Source organism: Anabas testudineus, chromosome 16 (genome assembly GCF_900324465.2).
Source record: "Anabas testudineus chromosome 16, fAnaTes1.2, whole genome shotgun sequence".
NCBI classification, from domain to species: Eukaryota; Metazoa; Chordata; class Actinopteri; order Anabantiformes; family Anabantidae; genus Anabas; species Anabas testudineus.
Window position 1 is genome coordinate 21,632,157 of NC_046625.1, and position 22,034 is coordinate 21,654,190.

General features: G+C 40.2%; 4 protein-coding genes across 6 annotated transcripts in view; 2 read left to right on the forward strand and 2 right to left on the reverse strand.

The window, feature by feature from the left end:
- The first annotated feature begins 2,047 nt into the window (after nucleotides 1-2,047).
- zdhhc3a (zinc finger DHHC-type palmitoyltransferase 3a) lies at nucleotides 2,048-13,314 on the forward strand. Of its 2 annotated transcripts, none has more exons than XM_026370715.1 (7): nucleotides 2,048-2,137; nucleotides 3,354-3,780; nucleotides 3,942-4,066; nucleotides 4,241-4,337; nucleotides 4,552-4,633; nucleotides 6,062-6,192; nucleotides 12,368-13,314. In XM_026370715.1, the coding sequence occupies exons 2-7, from the start codon at nucleotides 3,433-3,435 to the stop codon at nucleotides 12,572-12,574; spliced, it is 990 nt and encodes a 329-aa protein (XP_026226500.1). In that variant the 5' UTR covers nucleotides 2,048-2,137; nucleotides 3,354-3,432; the 3' UTR covers nucleotides 12,575-13,314. The 2 variants fall into 2 exon arrangements, with proteins under 2 accessions (XP_026226500.1, XP_026226501.1); XM_026370716.1 differs by lacking the exon at nucleotides 12,368-13,314 and adding an exon at nucleotides 7,841-10,478.
- Nucleotides 5,423-16,714, reverse strand: LOC113169363 (transmembrane protein 42-like). Of its 2 annotated transcripts, none has more exons than XM_026370717.1 (4): nucleotides 16,264-16,711; nucleotides 14,814-14,960; nucleotides 14,578-14,722; nucleotides 5,423-6,176 (listed from the first exon to the last, which is right to left on the reverse strand). In XM_026370717.1, the coding sequence occupies exons 1-3, from the start codon at nucleotides 16,456-16,458 to the stop codon at nucleotides 14,582-14,584; spliced, it is 483 nt and encodes a 160-aa protein (XP_026226502.1). In that variant the 5' UTR covers nucleotides 16,459-16,711; the 3' UTR covers nucleotides 5,423-6,176; nucleotides 14,578-14,581. The 2 variants fall into 2 exon arrangements, with proteins under 2 accessions (XP_026226502.1, XP_026226503.1); XM_026370718.1 differs by lacking the exon at nucleotides 5,423-6,176 and adding an exon at nucleotides 12,403-12,489 and having other exon boundaries at nucleotides 16,264-16,714.
- A 183-nt stretch (nucleotides 16,715-16,897) lies between these two features.
- On the forward strand, nucleotides 16,898-19,021 carry kiaa1143 (KIAA1143 ortholog). The gene is made up of 3 exons (XM_026370720.1): nucleotides 16,898-17,108; nucleotides 17,632-17,782; nucleotides 17,999-19,021. Exons 1-3 carry the CDS (start codon nucleotides 16,995-16,997, stop codon nucleotides 18,208-18,210), a joined length of 477 nt encoding a protein of 158 aa, XP_026226505.1. The 5' UTR covers nucleotides 16,898-16,994; the 3' UTR covers nucleotides 18,211-19,021.
- A 546-nt stretch (nucleotides 19,022-19,567) lies between these two features.
- The window catches only part of LOC113169592 (dolichyl-diphosphooligosaccharide--protein glycosyltransferase subunit STT3B-like), a 34,796-nt gene continuing 32,329 nt past the window's right edge, over nucleotides 19,568-22,034 (reverse strand). Inside the window, exon 16 of the mRNA XM_026371140.1 lies at nucleotides 19,568-22,018. Within this exon, the coding sequence (XP_026226925.1) occupies nucleotides 21,938-22,018 (81 nt within the window). The 3' untranslated portion in view covers nucleotides 19,568-21,937. The remainder of the gene's footprint in view (nucleotides 22,019-22,034) is intronic.

Consider the following 22,034-nt stretch of genomic DNA (forward strand, 5'->3'; position numbering starts at 1 on the left):
GTAATTAATTTATCGAATGCTGCTCTCATAGCTATTGTACTGTGCTCCCTAGTCATGCCCTGACAGCAAACACAAAGGACCTTCTTGAACCTCGTCTTTTGCTGTTTCCATGTAAGCTTTCCATCAAAAAGCACCCCAGGAGACTTTAAACACCCTCTTACTTGTCGTATAGCTTCAGTGAAAGTAATTTATGCCACCTCGGACAATACACCACCTGAGACTATTTATAAACCCACTTATTTACCTATTGTTCCACTGTCTCAATCGCTGCCTGTGTTTTCTCCTGTATTTAATTCAGGAGATATATATAAAACCCTTAATCTACAGAGCCAAATTATATGCATACAATGATTTCCCTGAATCATGCTCTGCCTGTTCAAAATATGATTAATCATCAGGTTCAATAACAATGGATCATAATCACTCTCCTGTGGGGTTATGTTTTCTACTGAATACATGTCAGAGTGCTCAATACCTGCACAGAAGTCTGATAACACCTGGATATACAGCCTACTTATAAACCTGACTTATTTAATACAAGTCATATGCAGCATCAAAAAGACAGCTGGAACCATGGCTATTTGAGCTCCCCTGATGTCTGACTCTAGACATAAAATATGAAGCACTGTATTTCACCCTTTCCAAAATCCACTTTGAAATGGAAAGAACAGGTCTTTCTAAAGAATAAGGAAGTCTCTCAGTTATGACACATACCACGGTTTTACCAAATTGAGATGTTGTCGGTCTGTAGTTCAAAGGCTCTGACAAGTCTTTAGGTTTTAAAACTGGCACATTAACCGAGTGCTTCCACACTTCTCTACAGATGTTGATCCCCGCTACACAGCCTTTATCTTGATAAAGGCTACTTTTAGTGAGTGACAGTCTCCACTGAGACTGTCACTCACTTGTTGTGGAACTGAAACATTTTTCAAAGGATTTTATCTCCAGAAGTCATCATGCTTTCTACATCATGGCACAGTATAAATATGAAAGATCCAAATATGTAACATAGTTACTGTTTTGATATTTTTATTTAACTGTGTTTGTCACAGCTAAACCTAAAACCTTTCTTTTAATTGTACATCAGATGTTTACTCAAGTAAATCACACTATTGTCTTTTTTTACACACTACATTGATTTGATAGCTTTAGTTATTTGCATATGCAGATTCTTTATACAAATTCAATTACTTAATAAATACCAATGTTATAGAGTTAATTTCTGTCAGTACTTTGTGCAGCTCCACTTTTACAGCTGCTTTTTTTGTTCGACACCATGTCACTACATGTCTTTGTGCTTATTCCTTTTATATAACTACTCCATTCATATTATACTTTTCACATTTGATCGTTTGTTACAAGGAGCACAAGTATGAAATGAAATGGGATCACAAATAAATTTATGTCTTCTCCATAAATCTGTACACGAATCAAACTTAACTAGGACTGAACACTGCAGAGCACATCTGGACGAGAAATTTCCTTTAATGTTCTAAACAGCATCAGGTCAATACGGTTTAAAATACATTGTTAATTTTTTTTTTTGTGGAGTAGCAGTACTCCACTTCACTAAGGGATGTGCGCACTTGTATTTTGACAGACAAGTACTTGCACTGCCTATTTTCAAGCAGAATCAGCTTTATGGGTAAAGTATACACAGAGAAGAAATATGTTCAACAGCAAACAAAACATAGACAATATAACAATGATGTAAAGAATGCATATAAGGTGTTAAAATCAGCTGCAACATTAGTGCTGACCACATTGATGCATCAATTATAAGCCATTAATATTGAGTTCTCACCTGTAAAAGGAACCACTGCCTGAAGAGTACCTTTGCATTTGCTACTACTACTACTACTACTATTATTATTATTATTATTGTTGTTGTTGTTGTTGTTGTTGTTGTTGTTGTTGTTGTTGTTGTTGTTGTGATTACAGTGAATTGAACTGTCCTGTTACCACAGGTAATAATAGAGCCTGTTCAGTCTGTCCACGGAAACCTTTCTGATGATCCCATTGGCTCGTTTCCACTACGTCATGACGTCTTGTTCTTGGTGAAGGGGGCGGAAGCAGCAGCAGCAGCAGCTGAAGCAGCAGCAGAAGCAAAAGTTGCTGAAGGATGCTTATCTTTCAGGTGAGATTCCCCAGGAAATAATGATTATTAATTAGATATGAAGGCAGGTGGATGTTTGTAGGCGTTTACTGCTTTACAGTCGAAGAGAAAGGCACTGACGGAAGTGTGAAAACATTGAATGTGCTCATCTGACACGCTAGCTTCTTAGCTAGTGGAAGCTACAAAGGACTGACGTTAATGTGTCAGGTTTCTGTGTATAGGTAGGCCTATAAACTGACTAACAGAGCAGTAAAATTGTCTTATGTGGGTTTAGACATTACCAGCCACGTTATTCTTAAGATAAATAGGTAAGTAGCTTTTTACCTGATAGCTAAACGGTGTTTTCACTCACTGGAACAGGATGACCCATATTTTAGCTTCAAGTCAATCAGTGCTCACTACATACTTTACCCAGTGTGTGTCTGACTGTTTAGCTTGATTTAATACAAAAAGTCATTTGGTTATTGAAATATGCTACTGTCCCTTTGGCATTTTTACAAGAGTAGTGTATTATTCAGAGGGTGCTGAATAATAGATTTCAATGGTACCTGCCATGTTCAGGGATGAATGAGACTTGCAGCATGTTTATAATGTGGACTGAGTGTTCACCAGCTCACACCTGCATGTTTCCTGTGGAACCAGACTGTCAGGATGGTATTGGCCAGTTGGTGAGCACCACCTGGTTTTATCCAGATGTGACGCTTGGCATTCAGGCCAAAAAGGTCAATCTTTGTTTCATCAGACAAGAGAATGTTGTTTCAGAGAGGCCTTCAGGTCCATTTAGGTAAACTTTATATAAAAACAGTGTTTTCTGTTTGGCTGTAACATAACCAAATGTGGAAAAAGTTAAGCACTTTGAATGCTCTCTGAACGAAATATAGTTACAGACAGAATTCCCTCTATCAGTATGTCTGAAATCTGCTGTGTCATACTGTACATTCATAGTGTAAGTGTACCACACCTACAGAGCTTACCGTTAATTAATTTAATTTGTGCATGTTGCACTTGCTTGCAAACTCAGAGTTGTTATTATCTATTATCTTACATCTTGATTTCAATGGGGGAGAGGAAATAATAAAACTTAAAGAGAATTCAAGAAAGGCAGAGCTGTTTAATACAATTTGTATACATATACTCCCCAAAAGGACACATATGGAGCAAAATATTTATTGTGTAAATTAGAGATTATCTAGAAAACAATATGGTTTCTAATTTCTGACTGTCTCTTTTCTCCCAGCATGTGCTGACTGAGCCCTGAAGGCACTTAGGGTCCAGTAGCAGCTTCAGCAGCAGCAGCCACCTAGCTTAGATGAAGGATGAAGAGCCCGGTGCACAGATGCAGGGATGTGGAGCATGGGCGTGGACAAACCGGGGTCGGGGATGGAGCAGGAGTCAACTGCCTAGAGTCAGAGCAGCGCATTCCTATCTCCAAAGATGTTATCACTTCATCATCTGCCTCTGCCATGTGGTTCATCAGGGATGCCTGCGGCATTGTGTGCGCCATCATTACCTGGCTGCTCGTGCTGTACGCCGAGTTTGTGGTGCTGTTTGTAATGCTGCTTCCTTCCAAGAATCTAACATACAGCATCCTGAATGGGACCCTGTTCAACACTCTGGCCTTCCTTGCCCTTGCCTCACACCTCAGGGCCATGTGTACTGATCCTGTGAGTAGGGCTTGTTTAAAACTGTTTTTACACACAAACTGAAATTGAGCTGAACAAATTTAAAATTGCAGTTCTGCAGTTCATTTTGTATGTGATGTTGATGATGATTAGTGAGTTACAAATTACACTAAGGTCATATTCTGTGTGTTTTGTCCTCCTAGGGAGCAGTGCCAAAAGGGAATGCTACTAAAGAATACATAGAAAGCCTTCAGCTGAAACCAGGCCAGGTGGTCTACAAATGTCCCAAGTGCTGCAGCATCAAGCCTGACCGAGCACACCACTGCAGGTAGAGCAACAAGGACACGAAACTCTCACTGCAGCTTTGAAAAACCCAACCTCACAGTTACCAACCAGTTTTTTTAGTACAGTATCATAGATTTCTGTAGTTGTTGAAGGGATGGTCCATGTATTCATGTTTTTATTCTCTTATTTTTTTTTCCTCATCATGTCTCTCCTTAAGTGTTTGCAAACGCTGCATACGAAAGATGGACCACCACTGCCCCTGGGTCAATAACTGTGTTGGAGAGAACAACCAAAAGTACTTTGTGCTGTTCACAGTAAGTTCACTGCTACAGTGAGTGTCTTTTACTGCATGTGAACCAAACACTGTAGAACCTCGCTGCGTGGGGAATTGGTAGTAGCTAGTATGATGCAGCACAGATGAAGATAAGAGGGCCTGTCAGTGATCACCACTGTCAGTGTTTGCGGTTAGAGTATGTGGTAAATTGTTCTTCATGGTGTCCTATTTTTTTTTCTTTTCTTTTAACCTAGATGTACATTGCACTCATCTCCCTCCACACTCTGGTCATGGTGGTCTTCCATTTCCTCTACTGCTTTGAAGATGATTGGACAAGTGAGCTCAACCTATAATTTTGCTTACTCTTATGCAGTTTCACTGTACAGTAACTTTTCTTTGCGATGTTTAATTGTGATGCACCTCGGGGCTTCAGTATGCAAGTTGGAGAAATAAAGCTAGAATGAGCCTCAAAAGCAAACCACTAAATTTCCTCTACTCCTTTTTTGCCCTGCTACTTAATTGTATAACAATGCATCACATACATCATGCATGACTCTGAGCTTCTGAGCCAGTGTGAGTCAGCCATAGCATTGTCTGCCAGCCAAATAATACTAGCCTGAAGCCTCTGTGTGAGAGGAGTAGTATGCAAGAAGCAAATCATGTGATTGACAGCTGTAAGTTATTGCTGGGGGAGAACAAGGCAAAGGGGGTATCTCTACACTGCTGCCAGGCTGTTCAATAATTTGGTGTCACATAACAGCACATGTCCACATTTTTTCAGCATATTTGAAGAAATCCCCAGAAATGCTTGCAAAAATGGTTTATTGGGATATTGTGTGGTATAGTGTGCTGGCATCTAATCCTTTTGGCTATGTAATATTTCTCTGTTCCTCCCCACTTCACATAAAAATTTATTTGGAATGTGTATTCATTTTTACCAATGTACATCACATAGAATACAATCAGTCAGTTAGTCTGTAATCTAAATGGACCACAGTTGCATGACTTCACTGTCACCACCACTTGGCTCATCAGGTAGAATTTCATTTACAGTGCTTACCTGTTCTGCAATGTTTTTACACTATTAGTTACATTTGAAATGAAACAATCCAGATGTTCTTAACGTGTAGGCTGCCTGCTTTAATTTAAGGATTTGATTGAACATACAGCATGAACCATGTTAGAATTACAACTATTTGTATAAACTGTGCAGCAGTTTTAGATTTTAATACAGGGAAGGCAGAATAAAGTAAACACCATTCATACACATGTAGTCCCCAAAACTAGAACCATAGCAAATTGTAAATCAGTGAAATTGCTCTCTAGGCAATTTAGTGAGCAATGTTGATGAAGCAAATGGCTCCATCATTAGTCCCATCATTCCCTGTTACCATTCATCCATGCATGGATGGCCCCCAAGATTTATGTTTTATCTTTATTCTCCATTGTAACTAACCTGTATGGTAAAACCCATTCTTTCTCTGAACTCAACATCGGTTTTTATTTTTTCCTAAACTAAAGAGTATTTTACCCAAACCAAAAATCTGCAGACCCCAGACACTCACTACCCTCCTCACTGTATTGAAGCGGCCCGAGCGGCTGACAGTTGGACACCTGTAGACAGAATTGCATTCACAGTGTAGAGCAGCAGAAGAGTCAACAGTAGAGATCTGTAGTTTCTTTGATTGGTAGTGTAGCAGATCCTCATGTGATCCTCTCCTTTGCCTTTTCACTTCTCTTCCTCAATATCTCCCCATTGCCCAGAGTGCAGTTCCTTCTCTCCTCCAGCAACAGTCATCCTCCTCATACTCCTGTGCTTTGAGGGTCTCCTCTTCCTCATCTTCACCTCTGTGATGTTCGGCACCCAAGTCCACTCCATCTGTACCGACGAGACCGTAAGTGACCCATTTAGTAACCAGCAGTCCTCCTATCCTTTTATCTCACTACTTCCTAATGCTCTTCAGACTTCAACTCTCCTGCCACCCTTTGCTTTTTTAAAAATTAATATCTTTGACCTTTTGCTTCTAATTCAGACTGTCACAGTATTAAGTAAAGTTGCTCCTTCTGCAGCTTGAGATAGAATAACATACAGCAAAGTCCCCCTCAAGAGACCGAAAACATTGTGTGCCAAAAGGAAACTTCTATGTAACTGTGTGGCTTTTATAATGCTGACAGCAACACTATGATGTATGGTGGCAATGCTATGGTTATGGAATCACTTAACCTGACAAGTGCATATAACACTGCTCTCTGCACTCAAAGACCTGGACTACCTGTTCTGTATGGATAATTGTCTGATGAGTGAGTTTTTGCATCAATTCCTACCTGTACATGGTAAAACATGCTGACAACAGCTTTATGCTGACAAAACTGGTGGTGCCAGGCAATAGAAAGAGGCTAGTGGGGTGGTCTCCTGAGAGTCTCTCCCACAGATGCAGACTCAAGCAAAGTTGTGGTACATTGTGCACAACATGATAATGGTTATGGCCAATGTCAGATTTATCCCAGCGACATGTTTGAGTGATCAAGACTTGCAGAGGACCACTAAGACATGCAAGCAGTAAGGCAGTAGAAGGTGGTCAGCTACATTTTGGTAGCCCAACCAGTCATGGTTAAGTTGGACCTGACCCAGTCTCTCCAGCTGTATCCAGTTGGTGCTCCCTACTCCTGCCTTGTATGTTGTAGCTGTCCTCGAGTCGCTAGTGACCAGAATCAAGATAAATGAATATAGGCAGCAAATTACCTAAGTCCTAAATCCTAATTCTTGATTCTTTTAATGTATGTTATATCATCTTAACCTGTGGAGTAGCTTACCAAATTTATAATTAGAGACTTCCCGATGTCTAGTTTTCACTTGATATTCAGCAGCTTCCTTTATTTTAGGAGTTACCTCAAAAGCAAAATCTTGTGATCCAAGTGTCAACAAACCACAACCAAACTGTGTAGCTTACTGTCACTCTCAGTTTAATCTTGGAAAACCAAATTGAAGTTATTCATCTTAGCTAATGCATTTAAAGTTTGTTTACATCAGGTGTCTTCGTGCCCTAAAGGACGGTATCGATCTGTATTGCAAAATAAAGCCTTATCTGCTTATGAAGTAACTGAGGTCAAACTTCTTGCTACAGCCACAGGTGGAGTGGCTAGTATGGAATTTGTCCATGTATCAGTGGAAGGAGGAATCTCTGTCCTATGAAGTTTGACGTTTCTCTAAATCTTCAAGCCTGTTGTATTGATGTATTAACCCACCAAACCAACCTCCCTTTCCTGCTATGAGCTTCTTTATGTCTGCAACTGTAGACCAGGGATTTGGGAGCTATTCTATTATTTAGGAAAAGGGTGAGGGCTGGTACAACACCCAGAGGCAACAAACACAAGCAGCGACTGTATGTTATCCTTGTAGGGAAGGATAATAAAGACTTGTGTATTTATATTAATGTTTTGTGAGATGGAAAAAAATTAATCATTTAAATTTTGTTACTGACTGAATGACTGGCAGGGTCACCAAAGTACACCAACTGAAGTTTGGTTGTCTCTTATTTTCAGGGCATAGAGCAATTGAAAAAGGAAGAGAGAAGATGGGCTAAAAAAACTAAGTGGATGAACATGAGGGCGGTATTTGGACACCCTTTCTCCATACTGTGGTTTAGTCCCTTCTCTACCCCTGATCATGGGAAAGCTGAGACATACCAGTATGTGGTGTGAGAGATCAGCACAGGGAACAAGGCGGCCAGGCCAAAACCAAAGTGGGAAGCCCAGCTTAGCCTCACTGAGTGCCAGTCGTGGTGTTCTGTTGCTCCCAATGCTTAATCAATTTACACTGCATCTCCCTCACTAGCCATGGACAGCTACTCATCTGCTATTTGTGTTGCCAAACGAAGTGAGCTGTATGTTCATTTTTGTGTTGCCTCAAGTGAGTCAAGTTGCAGGGATAAAGAAACCTTTTCAGTTTGTGAACACTGTGATGTATGTGTTTTCTGATCACTTTCTCTTTCTGTTGTATCAGAAGCCTTCTCTTTTCTTGCTCTGTATCTTTTCTTGATTTTAGTGTTATTTCAGCTAAATTACCAAAAAGACATTTTATCATCTGCTCCTGGTGGCGTCCGACCATGCAAATGATGAGATATCTAATACGCGAAACCCCTTCTGCTACCCCAATATAGTAGCAGAGGATGGACATTTCTTTAGGGCTACCTGGACATGGGTGAAAGAAAGATGACTATAAAGAAGTTATATACCATCTAATTACCATTCTGTAAGTGAGAATGCAGCTGGCTGACATCAAATGCAGATGTTATCTTTAGTTACCATTGCATAAGAAACTTTAGCTGCATCAATGTTTTGCACAACTCAGTCACCCTTTCCAAGTTCTGCACAGACCATAATCATCGTACAGTCTGGATGAGTTTTATCATGACTGCACCCATCAGCCACAACAGTAACATGGCCTGGTGGTTTTAATATTGTGGTGGATAGAGACCAGCATGAGAAAACTGAATGGTGGCCATCAATCAACGGCTGAGGGTAGGTGTGCCGGTTTGCAAAATTCGACTCATGCAGGACTGTGCACTAGGACAGAAATGGTAAAATGTCTTTTTATAATTTTACAGTGAAATGACCTTTTAAAGCTTCATATCGACATAGAGTAACCAGTTGTTCCTGATTCTCAACTAGTGGCTTCATAATTTATTCAGACCCCTTCACTTGTAGATTTTGTTTTAAATGGATTTGATTAAAATAATTGACCAGAGTCCACATGTGGCCAATTGAGTTGATTGGACATAGTTGTGAAAGGCCCATGTCTGTGTGTATAAGTCCCACTTTATGTCATGACACAAATCAAGCTACAAAGTCCAAGAACTCGCAGCAGAGATGGAAAGTTCTGGATCGAGGACAATTCCAGTAGCACTCAATTTATCTGGCTTTTATGGTGGTAACAATTGTAAAACATACAAACTGCCTAAATCCAGGTGGCCAAGAAATTGCTATGGTACTGAAATAATGATCTGAAGATTCACAGTTTTCCCTTTGTAATTGTGAATCAATGGGTCTGAATACTTTCCGAAGCCACTGTACATGTTTTCTAAGTGTGGAACATTCTCCTGATTCCTCTCTGATACATGGTTGACATGATCCGCTGCGAGTGAGCATGGATGGATTACTGAACGGGCCTAATGAGCACAGAGCCACAGGCACAGGGAGTCGGGGCCCCAGGGACACAAAATCACTGAGAAGACATGCTAGAGACATACAGTAAGACTAAAAAAGAAACACAAGATGACTAAAATAAGTCAGTTTTGTTGTTATTGTTTCCCCAAACAGAATCCAATTAAAAATCAAATGCCAGTCAGTCCAGTGCTTATTGAGGACAATAAACAATCCACTTAGCACAAATGTCACTCTCACCTTGTTTGTCAGCAGCAAAACATGGTTGTGAGAAAGTTGTTGGCATGCTGTTAACAACTACACTGTAATATTGGTGTGTTCTGCTTTTCTTGATGAAAGCTTTGGCCTCCCACAGTAACACCAACGCTCCCTCTGTGTGCGCATGATCGATTGCCAGAGAAACAGGCTCTGTGCCCATGTGGCTTTTTGTTGTTGTGACCATGTGCCAAATTCGAAGAACGTCACAGTCGTGATTATTTGGGGAAAGCTTGGATACAAAAGTTCTCAACACAGGACACAGAGTTGTCTTTAAAAACAGTCTCTGCTGGAGAAAACGTGTTAAATCCTCTGTGGCGTTAAAGTGAAGTAATGACTCTGCATACATCTCATGCAGAAGCTGGATATTAGCTGAACTGTTTTGCTGAATAATTCCATACTACTTAAAAGCATTTAACAAAGTATTAACTTTCACATTTACACAAGTACTAATGTGGCGAATTTACTCTCTATTACTATTATTTAAGATTTTCTCCTGTGTGCACTGCTCTCTGTTCTGCAGTGTGCATTTCTTCTATTCTTTGCTTACATGGTGTTGTATGTATCCTTTGTTATGTGAATGCATGGTAGAGAAGGCTAGTTTAATAATGTATGTAAAACTGCTGGTATGATGGTGGAGATGATTCTTTTTTTTTTTGTTTGTTTTGGGTTTGTTTTTTTACAAAAATTTTAATTCTTTCTAAATTTTCTGAAGATATTTCAGCACATGCACAGAGAATAAATATTTCTCAGTTGCAATGCAGAAACTGTGTTGGCTCGCTTTTCTTTGGATGTGTTTATTTACTTGGTGGAGCAGATAGAAATACAGTAACTTCAGAAAGTATTCTAAACCTGTTACTGTGTCATAGAAATAAAGATTGTATTTTTAAATTGATAAAATCCATCGATCTACATTTTAAAAAAAGCTGTGGAGCACAAAGAGAGAAAGCAGAATGACCTAATTAAGTGTTACTAGCTCTAAACGAGGATAAATTTGGTGGTTCCAAACTTCTTCCATTACACAGTTATTGAAGCTACTGCTATGCATCACTGTGAACTGTGGCGCCGTAAATACACAAGGACCTTGTTATTCCCAGTTAATAGAATTTGACACAGGTCTTCAGTTAAATTCTAGACACCTTGAGGATGATAATAAAGCAAACAGGTTGCTCTTGACCACCATGTAGGGACCAACCAAGTTGTGACAATCCATGTATTTTGCCAGCCCCAGCGTCTGAATTCAGTTACTTACAGGTGTGTCTAAATTATTTTTTTACATTTCCGCACAAATGTATAGTTTTCGATGCAGCAAATAGCTACACTGTAGAGCTGGGCTGATCCCAGTACTCTATATCAGTTCATACCTAATTTTTACTTTACCTCCATATATTGCTGTTCTCATTTATCTGTCACTTCCTGCATTATTAAATTTTCCCTGTCCTTGTCTTCCATTCTTCTCTCACTTAACTGTCTATAACGTGCCTATTTCCCATGCAACATTCTCTCCGCACTCATGCATTTGCTTTGGTTGAGAACCTACCCTGCCAGAAGCTTTCTGAAGCAGACGGCTCTTAGTAATCTTGACAGAGGTAAGCTTGCTGTAGTCGTCTCATCAAGCTTAACATGTCACTCGCATGCAGATCCCAAAGTGTCAAAGTACACCATTACTTCTTTTGTGCAATTCCAGATTCAACCAAACATGAAGGAATGTATGAGGTCTATAATGCATGCACTGTATGAACTTCACCTTTAGAGTGCATGTGATTCATTTTGTGCAGTGTTTCATTGAATCTTGGGCATGTTTCTCAGAAAAAAAATGAATCAGAACTGATAAAGAAGAGCTGAGAGCTGACAACATGTAAACCTATGTCAGTACAGTACTCCCAAGCCTTATGCACAATCAGAGATTTGATCATTATACAACCCACTCCTGCTCATACTAGCTAAGCTTGCACCAGCTAGACCCATATATCATGCTGTAGCATGAAACCCAATGAGAAAAATGTGCGTTCTCTAGGGTAAATCTACCTAACCAAATTGAGTTTCTCTTGTCCTCTGCCTCAATTACAGAAACTACATTTCTCTTTATGCCACTGTAAAAAATGAGGAAGAGTTTAGCATAGTTTCTGTATTAAAATACAGAAGCATAGAAATACATCTCTGCAGTCTGAGTTGAAAGAATCTGGTGTGACCAGACACCTGACAAACTATTCCCATTCCCTTGAGCTTTAATGGTAAACTTGGGTTTTGTGCTCATTTGCTAATGCACCTAGCTCTGCTGTAGACTGCCACAGAACGAGGACACTAAAATTTTACTGTGCAGACACACTAGGAAGGAATAATTGCCGATAACACCACTGACCACTAACTCTTACCACATTCATGGGGCAAATGAGTTTTGTATTAAGGCAGACTTTAATAAAATCCTTCCTAACTTTTAATTCCAAGCTCCAGCCTATTTTTAAGTCTGGAAATGTTCCAAGTGTGTCTGAGGAACTAGCCCACAATGCTAAACCATAGTGTGTTGTTGCAGTTTGAGTACTGTCATCAACTCTGTGTCATAGCAGTGGCTGATGATGTGAATAGGTGATAAACATGCAGTCCTGCTGGCTCAGCTGCTTTCACCTGACTATGCCATTATGTCTTCTCCAGGGAATTGAGCGTCTCAAGGGAGAGACGGGGAAGTGGGGGAAGGTGCCATGCTGGGAGGCAATGCAGATGGCGTTTGGGGGCCCATTCTCTCTGTCCTGGTGCAGCCCCTTCGCAGGGCTGAGCTGCAAGAAGAGCCCAGCAGAGCATGTCACCGTTCCACAGGGGGAGATCATTAAGGAGGACATAATAGAGATACCACTCAGCTAGGGAAAACACTTTGGAAGTGTCTTTGGAATTTGTGGCCACAAGATTTTATCAGGGATTTGACCTCAATGTGAATACATTCACCAAACTGTTCTTGTGCACACAGTAAGAGGGAATCTAACACATTTAATTGGAAATAATCTCTTACAGTCCAACTTGTGCTGCCAAACCTGCAGTATTTCCTTTAAAGCAGCAGCTGGTGACGTAAAGAGGGCTGGAAGAATATATAGCCCCCTTGTGAATGCAACCAAAGTGTTTCTGATTCAAGTAGGAGGGAAGATGGATGAGTTTCAAGGCGTCTCATTGATCTGCCTCAGGAGAACACCACTAACAGCAACACTAGTGTAAAAGTGAAGCATAAGGCATTATGCTTTCTTCAACTTGACTGTCTCTGCTGCCATTTTCTGAGAAGCTTGTGCCTTATGTGTCTTCTGAGCAAATGTTTAAGTGTGACACACTTCATATATTATATCTTAAGGCTGGCATCTGTGTCCAGCATTCACCACTTTATTTCTCAATGTGGAAGATGGATGGTAATTGACTTCATGTTGAAGAGATTCATAAGCTAGAGATCAGCTGCTGGATAAGGGCTTTTAACTGCAAATGGGTGCTGAATATTATGGGACCACTCAAGGTTTTTCATGTTTGCATTGTCTTAAAATGTGTTATGTTATATTAATGGTTGGTGTTCATTTTTAAGTTCTAAATTAGACTTATTTCCTATTAAATAGTACTGATTTTAAGAGTTTGACTATGTTCACACTCATCAGAGAAATCAAAAAGAATGACTATATGTGTTATAAGTTCATCTCAATGGTTTTACAGTTTCAAATAAGACAGATTATATATATATATATATATATATATATATAAGCTAGAGATCAGCTGCTGGATAAGGGCTTTTAACTGCAAATGGGTGCTGAATATTATGGGACCACTCAAGGTTTTTCATGTTTGCATTGTCTTAAAATGTGTTATGTTATATTAATGGTTGGTGTTCATTTTTAAGTTCTAAATTAGACTTATTTCCTATTAAATAGTACTGATTTTAAGAGTTTGACTATGTTCACACTCATCAGAGAAATCAAAAAGAATGACTATATGTGTTATAAGTTCATCTCAATGGTTTTACAGTTTCAAATAAGACAGATTATATATATATATATATATATATATATATATATATATATATATATATATATATATATATATATATATATATATATATATATATAGATATATACATATGGCCAGTAATCATTGTAATGAGTTAAGTTGCTCTTTATATTGGTGTATAGGAATACTGTGCTGTATGTCCATCAAGGGTCTTTTAATACATTAAACCAAATTACTTGAAAAAAACAGTATCATGAAGTTAAAGGATAAGATGAAGCTGAAGAAACAGTTCATTATTTTTGCTTCTTTAATAAAAGCAAATATCTAGTTATGTAATCACACATCTTCACAGCAACCAAAAACTGTTTTGAGATCAAATGGTAATCAATTGAAACCATATGGAGAGGTGCGGACGTTTCAGGTTTACTATAACATAGCTATAAGTGAGCACATAATTCATTTAAAGCTGCATGTGTCAGGCAGTTTAGGCCTTCAGCTGCACTGGAGCACATGTACCAGTTATGAACATGAATGTGAACCATCAACTCAAAAAGAACTGACTAAAAATTCTGACGTGAGCTTTAAAGTCTGAAATGTGAACACAGCCTTAGCGGCCATTGAAAAAGGAAATATGCAGAAGTTTTCTGGACATTAATCTCTGTTGAGCGGACTTTTTTTGTACATTTGTATGCACAACAAAATGTGTTATTTAGTTATATTAAATAATTATTCAATAATAAATTGGACAGATTAATTTGCAGAGAGCAAGCGCTACATTTGAAGGGCAGGTAGATGAATATGAAAATGAATAGTGCATCCTTATATACACATCCAGGTGCATGAGAATTTCCACTATTTGTCTCTCAGAGAGTCATCCAACAGATACTTACATTACTAGTCCTTTTTGCCCTCATCTTGTGGGAGGGTCTGAGGTGCAGATCCATGGAGCACCAGCAGTCCACACAGAGTGAGAGAGATGCCCACCCACCACAGAGCACCATGGGATTCTCCAAAAATCAGCCTCCCCATGACAGCCTGGACACAAACAAAAGAGACTCAGAAGATGCTGACAGAAATGTGAACAGTCTGAGTGCATGCGCGCCACAAGCACGTTTAGAGAGTTTACTGTGGAGATGAAGTTGGATGCGGTGGTGGTGACTGTGGCTCTGGCTGATGAGGAGCAGTGTCTGAGAGCCTTGGAGAAGAAGGTCCACATAACAGCGTTACAGATGAACAGCAGGCCTCTGCACAGCAGCCGCAGGGGGATGTGGAGCTGGAAACACACAGGTAAAAGAGGAACCTGCAGTCAGCTGTGCATGGGGAACAAATGGCTGATAAAAGCCTCGTTCAAGATGAACTGCGCCTCGCCTGAAAAAGCCAATGGGAGCAGGCAGCGGCAGCAGGGGTCAATGAAGAGTTTCAGACTTTTCCAGCAGCATTCAACCTGCTACTGGGACCAAATACATCCCCTGAGGTCGGATACAGAATCAATACATTTCTATTTTGTTCTCAGTTTCCAGTAACTTTTGTTTGTTGTTAAGAGGCTACACAGAAGATGGTGTGTTTTTGGTTTAACCTCCCTATAAATTAAATATTTACATGAAATGGGTGAAAGTATCATGAAACGCAGTCACGTCAGTTTGCTGATTAAACTATAAATGTAAAAACATTTATGAGTCAATAGAAACCCCAGATGTGTAATCTGAATATTGATTTGTCAGATATTTGGACTGTCAGGGTTGAAACATCTGTGCAGATGTTTTATTTTAGTTATCTGAAAGAAATCTGTCTCTTAATCATCTAGTTTGAGACTAAAATTGTATTTTCTAAGAAATCACGTTTATTCTGTAAAATAATCGATCTTCACTGTGAAAATTCTGAAAAATGAACTCAAAATATTTCAAAGTAAATAAAAGATTAAACGTTTCTATAAAACGTCCCATTTATTGATCCAACACATGAACCAATCAGGTCTTAGATCAGGTGACCAGGCGTTTCCCATCATGCACTGGGGTTTTGTCGGCCGCCTTGGTCTCACGAGGTTATCGTTACTTACGAATGGATGACGTCAGAGCATGTCGGGATCAGCCGGACAGAAAACTAACCGGCATGCACTGCGCGCCGATCACCGGTGGTCGATTCTGCGCAGAACTCGTTCATGTCGAACGAGCCTAATAACTCAAAGTCATATAGCGGCGAGTCGTAGGTAAAGTGTGGTTTAGTTCTGGTTTGAGGTTGTGTCACTGGTCCGTTTGTTTGGAATTATTTCACTGCAGTAATTATCGCTGTGGCTTTCATGAATACATCAGTTTCAAAGCGGACAGAAAGAATAGGAACAGCACAGGTGTGCTTTTATTTTGACAGTAACAGATCAACATGGCGGCTTCAATTCCTACTGTCTCATTCTTTGATGCTATTTACACATATTTTAAGTCTACACAACGCAGTGTACTCGGTGTAATTTGAATGCATTTTAGACGTGAGGAACACAAAACATTTTGAACATTATATTTAAAACAGAATTACACGAGAATGAAGGGAGAAACGAACGAGAAAACAATCGCTCTCTGTCTCACCCCGTCACAGTACATGGCTCCATGCTGCGTTTGGGTCCAGCTGAGACACAAGTCTCTCACATAGTCGGCACCAAGCGACAGCTTGGCAGACAGCGAGGCGGCGGCACCTAAAAACCCCGCTAACAACGCGTAAAAGGAGCCTTGAATCATACTCGACTGCATCCATGTGAAACGCTCTGATGGGTTATATCCCATGGATGTGTGCACATAGTCGAAATGAAAGCGGAAGTAACAACAACAACAACAAAAAACTCCTTCGAAACCCTACGGAAACAAGTAACATATGTATCCACAGAATGCTTTATATCTCTCCTGTTGTGTTTAGATTAGTTGCTTTTGAAAACGCAGCCTAATGTCATTTCAATGTGTTCGTTTTAGCAGCCAACATTTCCCATGAGCCCTCACTGGTACTAAAAGGATGTTTACGAGGGAAGACTTTTCAAAATAAGCGCCAACTTGAACTTTGACGAGAAACCTTTTTACAAGATGTTTACAGCAACGTTTTAGCTTATAATCAAACGAATTAGTAGTTTAAACAAGTTGTTTATATATAGCATTGTAATGTTTATTACTTAGCGTCAGTTTGAAAATTAACCAAGAAAACGAAGGCGCTTTTATACTTGTCAGAAAAGGAAGTGACGAACATCGCGTCTCTAGGTCAAGCAAGCTTCGGAGCGTCAGTAGCTGGTGTTAGCATTTCTGTAGCACCTGTGTTCTTTTACTCCTTCACAATGAGCAAAGGAAAGCCCAGTGGCGTGTCGTGGGTGAAACCATCTGAACCGTCCTTTCTGAAGAAGTTTAAAAATGACGTCGGGTATAAAGAGGGGCCGACTGTTGATACAAAGGTACGTGTTGGTTTGGCTAATCGTGCAAGCTAGCAGCTCGGACCCAGAATATGGGACATGTCTGTGTGGAATGGGACTAAAACACGTCCTCCTCTTCTCTGCAGAGTTCAAACGAAGATAACTAACATTAGTTCAAGCTGTCTCCTCACTGAGCAGCAGTCAGTCATAGAAACACGCTTCACTTTAACTGACTAGACGCACATATGCAACACTCTTTTCTCTTGTTAAATCAGACCACGACGTTTGACAACAAAGCACATTTCTCACCTTTGTGTGGCGTTCAGGTGTGTTTTGGAATGGTGCGTCTTCTTCTTCTCTTTGTAATGCGTCGATTTGCTCTCTACTGCCAAACATGAGGGTGAGAAGCGCAGTGGTAACCCCCCAGCAATGATCTGCTGCTGTTTATCCCAGTCTTGCTACACTAGCTCCCACCTACACTACTTCCTATCCTCGTCTGCTTGTGGGTACATCATAAGTACATTAAGAGGGTTTTGGCCTGATCCCCCTGCTGTTCCTCTCTCAGCGTCAGGTGATGCCAACGCTGGATGATGACAGTGGGAGTGATCGAGAGGACGAGTTGCCTCAAGTTGTGATCCTAAAAAGTGGAGACCTGACTGCTGAGGAAGTGAAGAAGATTAAGAGTGAACTGCATCCTGGAGGTGGTGCCGAGAAAGGTAAGACCGAAAAAGCAACAACAAGTCTTTAAGAGTCTCAAATGAAATGCAGTCCAGAGGCAGGGATATGAATGTGTTCTCATATTTGTCAGGTGTATTGAAGAAGACAATCTGAAAGACATGCATGCAACAGCAAGCATCAAAAATGAAAATCACTGCCTGTGCACTTTTAAACAAACTGGTTTACTAACTCATACCCATCTATCTTATATGCAGATGATGAACCTCCTCCTGATGGCAAAATCCTTTTCAAGAAACCTGCCAAGCGCTCCTCCTCAGATAAATTCCAGGGGATCACTGCCAGCTCCAGCAAAAAAAAGAAGAGCGACGCAGAAGAAAAGGAGGAGAGGACTGAGGTGAAGTCTGGAAAGAAAGTGAAGAATAACAGCCTGCTGTCGTTTGGAGGGGATGAGGAAGATGAAGACTGAGCAGTTACACTGAAATCTAAGGCTGGTATCTACTCCTGTAACTGATGACTCAAAAGGAGCCATGGTGAAGTTTGATTATTCAGAAAGAGATGAGGAATAGTCTCCTCTAAAGGACAATACCATTGTTTTAACCCAGATGTATTCCAACTTGTCCCTAAAGTAGACATTAAGTCTGCTGTGAAGGGTCACCTGTACAAATCCAAATCACCAGAGAAGTCTGTCACAGTTAAGAATTTGATGTATATTTCTTTTTAAAAAGTTACTTGGAGGCATTGGAGTAATATCAATTTTGACTTCCACATGATACATTCAGGGACACTCGTATACACAGAGTGATAGAAAAATTCCTTTGTTTCTGATCCAGATCAATAGGAATTGAAGTTAGAATTGTAGTGAATGACATTCATAATGTGCTGATGTTTATTTCACCGTGGGGGCAATAAGGACCGTGCCTCTGTGCAAGCCTGGTGCGCTGGTCGTGTCTGCAGTGATTTGTTGTGTTGATGTCTGTCCTGCTAAGATCATTGTGTTGCTTTGTGTTTGAAACTCCCGGTTAACTTTTTAATGTGTATTCACCTACAGCGAGGTGGTGTTATAATTGTAATGGTGTTAGTAATCAGTAACTAGTGCTTCTTAGATCAATACATTTGCTGATGTATTGGATAAATTCTAGCTTCGACAAAGGAGCTGTAACAGTTGCAGAAACGCATTTTTATCAATGCAAGAATTCATTTGTTTTTTTATTGTGTGCATTTTTGGAGTGGTTCTGGATGTAACATTTGTATAAAGTATTAAAATACTTGTAACAGTATTCTGTTGCGTCTCTGTTGCACCACATCAAATTCTTTGTGGATCGACTGACCCCGTGAGGCATCAAGGCTTCAGTGTCTTGTCCAGTCGCCCTTGGCCAATGTGATGAAGACATTTATTGTCCTCAGAGGATGAATACAGTACACATTTGTCAGCTAGTGCCACCATACAGGTGCAATGTGTGGTTTTCAGTGAAATGTCCACTATTAGATGGATTCTCTGAAGTTTACTATATGATACAACTGCTACAGAACTACTGATCTTCCCTTAATCCTCCGCTGTATTTAGTGTAGTGAACTAAGACCACATGCCAACATTAACAAATATACACTTGCATAGCTTAGTCAGCTTTACTTCACATGTCTATTGTTCATTTAGTTCTGTTTTACTATTAAAGCTAGCTAACCTGGCTCTGCTAACCAGCCAAAGTACACTAGCTAAAATTCTTTCTGTGTTTCTACAAAGTGACGTTTTTAAGTTAACACAATTTTTCACTAGATTATTATAGATACACAGCAAACGAGATACATGGAATAAAATCACACAGTTACTTAAACCTCTTTATTCAAAAAGGCATGTTTCATTCTCTCGTCTGCATCCAAATCATTACAATTGATGGAAGAAACCTCAAATCAAAACAAAATACAAACCCTTGTGTTTTGTGACACGATTCTACGCTCGCCTTCATCAACACAGCTTTCATAGTCCATGTAATAAATACACTCACTGACCAACTGTGTTGACTTCTGGAAAGGATATGATTTTTTTCTTTGAAGGCCAATGTTATCTTATCCACCTCCTGGACATAAACCAACTCAAGCTTGAAGACAGGTTTCTTGGAATATCTTCGATAAACACGATAACGTGGATTCAATCATGGAGAAGTCTGGCACCATTCTGCCATAACGTCAAAACAACACTGAGAATCCAGCCAGTTACAAAGACCCACTAGAGTGTAGTTGGTGTAACACTTCTTTAGAGTGGAAACACAAAGCCGCCTGCTGCTGATCTCAGAGGACTGCAGAACTCTTTTCTAAATCCATGAAGGAACGAGCAGAGTCTGCAGAGTGTGTCGGATCCTCTCAGCATTCGGTCAGACTGTGTTTGTTAAACGTTAAATGGTCAAATGTGGATCGTGGTTCTTGGTCTGGCTTCCCTGAAGCATGTTGAACACTGATGATTGTACGGTTCCAGTGAGGTTCAATAAAACGAATTCTGTTCGATTCTGGTTTACCACAGTTTAGATGTTATTTTCATAGTCTGTCATAAACTCTATTGGTTCTCATATCACCGTGCTCAATGCCATTGCTAATGTGTAAGAAGAAGTCAAACATATTGAGGTGTAAACAAACCAGGGATTTAGCCAGATTACCTAACCCACCAATCTTACACATATCCAGTTTGAGGAATTCTCAAAAAACACTTGTATTCTACGTCTTCTGTGGACGAGCTTTACAAAGCTGAAAACATTAAGCCAGATGATGTCATCAGGGGTTCAAACATGTGGTATGGAGTTTGAAAGTACTGGTGCGTCCCACGTACCTTGGAAGAGGGAAGTCAGAGCTGAACTGACATTGTTAGAAGCACCAGCTCATCACAAGCACAAACACCACAGCACATGTCCACTGATGTCCACATGGACAGTACTCCGTGTACAACACAAATACAACGCAACTGCTATTAAACAGTGTCACACTACAGCGTTCACACTGTTGATACACAGTGCAGAGCAGCCATCTTGGATTTTGAGTCATAAATCTGACTTTAACTGTTCCAGCTGAGACTTTCAACAGAGGACGTGGAAGTTCCAAACTTCCAGTCCAATTGGAACGCTGCATTCAAGTGAGTAGCATTATGGGAAACGTAGGCTCCAGTGTTTTTGGAGTTTGATCTTTACTAGAAACATCTGTCACTGAGAATTTTAAATAAGGCCTACTCCAGGTACCTGACGTGTTGTTTTTAAGTTGGGGTAATACGTTTACAGCTGGCTTTTCCTAATCAGTCTAAATAACCTGGGGTTTGTTTACACCCTGCCTGACTGTTCAGTCCCTGGGTTCCAGTTGTCAGCAATGGAGAGTATGGTGTCATTACTGACAGACGATATGAAAATAACACCCAAGCTGTAAGAACGCCTGTGCAGTCTGCTTCTAAAACAATATGTCCTGTCAGTGCTGCAGTATGAGGTTGGAAGAAGGTTGATGGCTTCTCCTTGTTCACACTTATACATGAAATACACTAAAACAGACATTACCTATGTGTTTACTCTGATTTGACCAAATCAGTGCTGGATGATTCATAAGCATGTGAATTTCTGCAGTGTGGTAAATGACAGCTGATTGAAACTGAAAAATAGATGGTGGGGGGCAAGTATGTGTCTGTCTCTCTTCCTGCTTTTCCATCAAACATACTTTTCAAGTGTGGGAATTATTCAACCCCAACAAGGGGAAAGAGCAGTAGTGTCAGTGTGAGGGTCTCAGCTCTGACTTTGTCACGTGGTACAACGGTGGTGTGAATGGTGCATAGAGCAGTCCCAAACTGAGGCCCTGGATTAAGGACAGCTAATCTCTCTTGCTCCCTCCATCTCCCAACATTTACAGTACATTCAAGTACAAAAAGAAAAGCAAGTCAAAGGTCACAGTTTCAGTGTGGGGAGGAACTCGGGACTAGCCAACACCTCCTCCACGCTGCTTTTCAGGTCCGCTGGGGTTCAATGCTTTCTTCTGAGTGATACCGTTTCCCAGCGTGGTCCTGGGGAGCCTCTGATGTTCCTTAGTCATCTTGATTGATCTTTTACTGCTTGTTTTGGTTTCAAGTTTTTTTTTTTGTCTGTTTTTTTTTTTCCTTTTTTGTTTAGTTTTTTTGTAAAGATTTTCTCTCCTCTCTTCCGTCCCCTTCTGTGCCTGCGATGGTGATCTTCCTATAAAAATTTCTTCTGCAGTTTCTTGCCCTTCTTGAGGGACAGCTTGTTCCGGATGTATCCACGCTTTCTCTTGGTGGTCTGCACAGAGACAAAG

Coding starts and splice junctions, on each gene's coding strand:
- zdhhc3a (XM_026370715.1), top strand. CDS start 3,433: ATGAAGAGCCCGGTGCACAGATGCAGGGATGTGGAGCATGGGCGTGGA. Junction 3,781..3,941: donor GGGCCATGTGTACTGATCCT/GTGAGTAGGGCT, acceptor TTGTCCTCCTAG/GGAGCAGTGCCAAAAGGGAA. Junction 4,634..6,061: donor CTTTGAAGATGATTGGACAA/GTGAGCTCAACC, acceptor CCCATTGCCCAG/AGTGCAGTTCCTTCTCTCCT.
- LOC113169363 (XM_026370717.1), bottom strand. CDS start 16,458: ATGGGATATAACCCATCAGAGCGTTTCACATGGATGCAGTCGAGTATG. Junction 14,961..16,263: donor GAGCCATGTACTGTGACGGG/GTGAGACAGAGA, acceptor GTGTGTTTCCAG/CTCCACATCCCCCTGCGGCT. Junction 14,723..14,813: donor CATCCAACTTCATCTCCACA/GTAAACTCTCTA, acceptor GTTTGTGTCCAG/GCTGTCATGGGGAGGCTGAT.
- kiaa1143 (XM_026370720.1), top strand. CDS start 16,995: ATGAGCAAAGGAAAGCCCAGTGGCGTGTCGTGGGTGAAACCATCTGAA. Junction 17,109..17,631: donor GGCCGACTGTTGATACAAAG/GTACGTGTTGGT, acceptor TTCCTCTCTCAG/CGTCAGGTGATGCCAACGCT. Junction 17,783..17,998: donor TGGAGGTGGTGCCGAGAAAG/GTAAGACCGAAA, acceptor TCTTATATGCAG/ATGATGAACCTCCTCCTGAT.